This window comes from Phytophthora infestans, genomic scaffold, assembly GCF_000142945.1.
Source record: "Phytophthora infestans T30-4 supercont1.33 genomic scaffold, whole genome shotgun sequence".
In the NCBI taxonomy this organism is placed as follows: Eukaryota; Oomycota; class Peronosporomycetes; order Peronosporales; family Peronosporaceae; genus Phytophthora; species Phytophthora infestans.
Genome location: NW_003303726.1, coordinates 1,439,153 through 1,444,024, shown reverse-complemented (window position 1 = coordinate 1,444,024; position 4,872 = coordinate 1,439,153). Strand labels below are relative to the sequence as shown.

The window sequence follows — 4,872 nt, the reverse complement described above, 5'->3', positions numbered from 1 at the left end:
GTCTGCAGCTGACTTTTCCAAAATACGTCACTTCTTTGACAGTATTGAGGGAACTATCGAACTAGACGGCAGTGGAAGTGCTGAGGAAGTTGTCGTGACCGTCACTAGCGCCGAAGTGCCAGATAAGATAGCGAGAAACGCGCCCACCGAGCCGAAAGGCTTCCCAGAGCAGTTACTGGTGAAGATACTGAGCGGAGGTTCATCGCACGAGGGAGATATGTCTTCTTGAGGAGGACAGTTTTAACGGGATTACTGTGTCTACAAAGGCGACAAGTCCGTAAAAACAAAATGAAACCGAGGTTTTCGTGGTGGTAAATTGGCCTTCTTTATTATTTAATATTGTCTCTTAGAAGCCGTTTGAAAGTAAAACGCTGTCCTTATCGGCTATTCATTTGCGACTACATGTTCAGTTATCCAGGTAGTGCTACGAGTAGTAATTAATTCGAGATTATGTGCCCACACCAAAAGTAGGTATCGATTCGATACAAATTTCATATGAGAAGGTTTTATTTTTCTACCAATTTGTATAAACTTCACAGGTTCCACTCCAAGTAAAGGTTTGGCATGGGTATAAACTTATAGAACCTTGGTGTACGAAAGAAAATATTGCTTACTTAAAAAATGCTTGGATATGTTTTTTTTAATAAATTTACTTTTTTCAGTTTTTCTTACACGGCTAGGTGTTGTGCTAGAATATCACTATTATCGTATTTGTAGATCTTAATAGCTATAAAGAGGTCTGCAAACAAAGCTGTCGAGGCCCAGCGGCATTATCCGTCCACCTCTAGCCCTTGTCTGCAGTGGTTTCAATGCCTTGCTGCTGCCACTTGACGCAGCATCGAGATGCTGAGGATCCTGAACATGGTGATTTTGGAGCTCTCGGTATTTTTCGCGAAGTGATAAGTCCGCTCGTATGTGTCGTTAGGCGGGCGTCACTAGTGGTGGGCTCGACCGGCCCAAAACTTCCCCGAGCAGAGCGGAGATAAGTAAATAAGTGGACGATAAGTAGACGAGCAGAAGCGTATAGTATCATGTAGGCAGAGCGAAGATAACCGCAGCAGCTCACTCAACGCCGCGGCGACGAAATATAGTGCCCTCGGGCGGTGGTCGCAGCAGCTGGTGAGCTCGCTGAGAAATTGTGGTTGTGAAGAAACAATCTTTCCGGTGATAGAAAATGATAACCTCACTCAAATCGTATTACCTTCTTAAATAAATTTACAAGTTCTGGATGTGCTGGAGTTTAGTGTGGTAATGTATCTTATCTGTATATGATTGTTAGGTAAATTTCAACCGATTTACAAGTGATCGAGTCTAGTTTTTTAAAATAAGGTGTTAAAATCTGCAAAATGTAAGGCAGCAAGAAGAAAAAAAACACTCAGGACCTCCCGGCTGATTGAAAATGACTACGAATTTGTAAGTTTTCATGAAAAGTAGTGCGTTTAAGAGAACAAAAGACCCCGCTGATGGTAAGGGAGTTGGTGCGAAGCCTTTGGCTTTCCAGGGCTACTAGCAGCACTACCAGCCCAACACTCTAGCTAATACCACAAAAGATTATAACGGGAGACTCGGTACCGGTAAATTCTCAATATTTATATTCAGAGTTCTAGGAGTCTTGGAAGGTGTCCAATTTGGAATAGGCTATCCTGGTAGTGCTTCAGAATGAAAATCCAAAAGGTTTCAGAAAAATATCACTGGAAAGAAATACAATATTGGTACTTAAGCTAGACAATTTATAAAAAGAACGGTTTGCATCAGACTAAAAGTCCAGAATAATTTCGCTAAATCAGTACAAGCATCGACCGCTTTTACAAGGTCATTTATTGAGGAGGATGCATTTGGGTTTTCAGTCGTCAAACAACTCGCTCATGCTGAATCCGCTCAGCGATCTCGGGGGTAGGACAAGAGCTTAGCTCGCGTAACATGAATGAGGGAGGTAGAGTTGGTTTGCAAGCTGCAAGCCAAGGACTGGAAAATTCAAAACGGAATGGAGAAAAAACAGCGTCGCAAAGAGAAACCTCATGAAAGGTGAGTAGTAGCTCATGCACAAGGAACGAGCTCGACTGAATCTGGAATACCAATAGCAGATTGCACACTCAAAACACACGGCTACTAAGTCCAGCGAAAGCGAACTGAGCCAGGAAATGAACCGCCTCGTCCTAGGAAGCAAAATAAAACAATTGGTCATGCTTCGTAAAGTTAGTGTGCATTTCAATGCTTTTGTCCTATTCACTTAGCCTGATGCTCGATCTATAATAAATAGATTTTGTTTTATAAAATCGAGGTCTAAAAAAATTACAATTCGATCTAGCTTCACTGGCTGATAAATCGAGCTACGCCAGCCAAATCGACCGCTAGGGATCGATCGGCCAACAAATCCACATTAATGTCCTGTAAATCGACCCTTTTTGCCGTGTTGAAAGGTTATTCGATCACAGATAAACAAATCAGTGCCTGTCTCTTCCCATCTCAATTTTACGCGTGGTTTTATACTCCGACCATGGTCGATTTAGGCTATCTCTTCGTGCCCGAGTGATGCAAACCTGCATCATCGGTCATTTTCTAAACAGATAGACATTCCATCCTCAAAGCACAATACTTCTTTCCCCGAAACAACACCAAAACAGCATTTTTTATTTACAAAAAACAGTGCGCCTTTTTTTCTTGTACCACATAGGTACGGATCAACTTTTGTCGTTTTTTAGCTTCGAACCACTTTAAGAACTTTCCTACATGTACCACCATGTCTTTTAATAAAGGACATTGCGGTAGGAAGCTAAAAAATGACAAAAGCTGATCTGTACCTAAGTGGAACAAGAAAAAAAGGCGCACTGTTTTTTTTCTACTGCTGGTTAATTTGAACTGCGGCCTGTCCAGCCCTACGCACAGGTTGGCCGGGAGGTGGTTGTATTGAATCCGTCCTCAGGGGAGAACGGACCTGAAACGGTGTAGATATTTATCACAGAATACAGACCCTACGGCAAGCATCATACCCATTTTGCGTTTCTAAAATGCAAATCGATTGCAGAAATATTTATCCCAGGTCTGCTTTTTCTTATCTCAATTTTACGCTTGTCTCAATGCTCGACCTAGGCCATAACATCGAGCGACATTTCATCTGCACATATATATTTGTACGTTTTATTTGGCATAAAAACAAACCGAAAAAAACGTTTTTAGTCATGTATTTTCAGCCCGGAACGTTATTAAACCGAAACGTTCATTGAACCTTTTAAGTTACAAGAGAAAGGGCACAATGCACTAAAAGCGAGCTGTAAAGGTGTCGATATCGCGCCGGTTAAGCTGCTGAAATCCAATAATTACGTCGTTGATAAGAAGCTAAGCTCAAGAGAAGTCGATGCCTTCTCCCAATGCTGTTTACTCCTTCCCGATGAGGTCTACAAGCGTGAAAACCTTCCGTACCATATGTTGCTTAAAATGATCAGGTTTTAGACCAATAAGAAATTAACGTAATTTCTTGCAAAAAATCATATACTATTAATATATGCACCAATCAATATCTGCAAAGCACAATACATGTACTGTACAATACACTGGTACTGTACATAGACAAAAATATATTTATGTCGTCACCGTACGATTACGGGACAACAGCGCCGCTTCAGACTGTACATAGACAAATCTGCTAATGTTGTAGAGTGTCGTTTTGTCCGACAGCCCCTCCGGGTGCCCTCGCTCCGTCTTTTGCATTGAAATTCAGGCTCCCACTTTGGAATTTGCTCTCCCTCTTTCAAGCCACAATATATCCATGCGCATTTCTTACGCACTCACGGTCACGGTGGCGACTCTCCTTGTTCCTAGCAACGCGCTCGTGAACTCAAAGCCTGCGATGCTGTCTCCACCCGGAGAGCCAAGTCAGCGTCATTTGCGGTCTCATGACACCCCTGTTCTGGTAGATGACTACAATGCTGATGAGGAGAGGGGTCTAGATAAAGCAGCGATGAAGACAATGTGGGAGGATGGAATGAGTGCTGCCGGCTATGCTAAGAAGTTGGGCATTACTGACAAAATTGCACTCGCTGAAAAATCGGCCGGCGTTCTCCAGCAGCTCATGCAAACCCGTAGGTACGAAAAGTACCAACAGTACCTCAACTATTTGGCCAAAAAGAACAAGAAGAAGAAGCCGGATCTTATCTACTTATCATAAGTAGAACGAGCCCCTGTCAAGTACACGAAGAACAAGCTAGATGTGTATTCGTATCGATCTCAAGTTCGCCACGCGACTCCGAATTCATAAAATCCACTGATACGATCGGTCTGCTTTTAAATTTTGCACATTCACTAACAGTATTTTTTAGATTCCTTTTTTGCTCGTGTGTAGCTAGCTAACATGTTAGTGGACTTAGTCCATTAAGGGGCTCATCTTCAACCTCACACACACAATGCTGGCAGGCATGAGACGGTTAGCTGGTCTGTTATGGTCTCCAGAACCCATCCAGCGATACCAATAAACGCGATAAACCAGGAAAAACGAATGGGCGATAACCCGTTATGCAATACAAACTAACGATCGATTAACCGAACTGCTTACAGAATGCAAAAAACATTTTCTTGTGTAATAATTCTGCTCAAAATAAGCTAGTACGCAATCTTATCTCATTTAAAGGTGCGAGGGGCGCGAGTTGTGACCAAAACGCTTGACAAAGGAAAACATGCAAAAAAAGAAATCCAAATACCCATTCTCTGGTGAACTCGGCCAACCAGAACCAGCCGGGCCCTGAAATCAGTACCCGTACCCAGTAAGGCAATCTTTTGGCTAGCCATATCCCCCATGGTTGCGGTCAATCCTTACCCGAACAAGTATGGTTAGCTATTTGCGACCTCAGCCTTTTAATGTACACCATTTCAGGTCCG

At 42.7% G+C, this 4,872-nt stretch overlaps 1 protein-coding gene across 1 annotated transcript; it reads left to right on the top strand.

The window, feature by feature from the left end:
* Positions 1 to 3,766: 3,766 nt before the first annotated feature.
* Positions 3,767 to 4,165, top strand: PITG_14986 (secreted RxLR effector peptide protein, putative; the record flags this gene model as incomplete). Its single annotated transcript, XM_002899105.1, has 1 exon — positions 3,767 to 4,165. One exon carries the CDS (start codon positions 3,767 to 3,769, stop codon positions 4,163 to 4,165), a length of 399 nt encoding a protein of 132 aa, XP_002899151.1.
* Between the last annotated feature and the right edge of the window lie 707 nt (positions 4,166 to 4,872).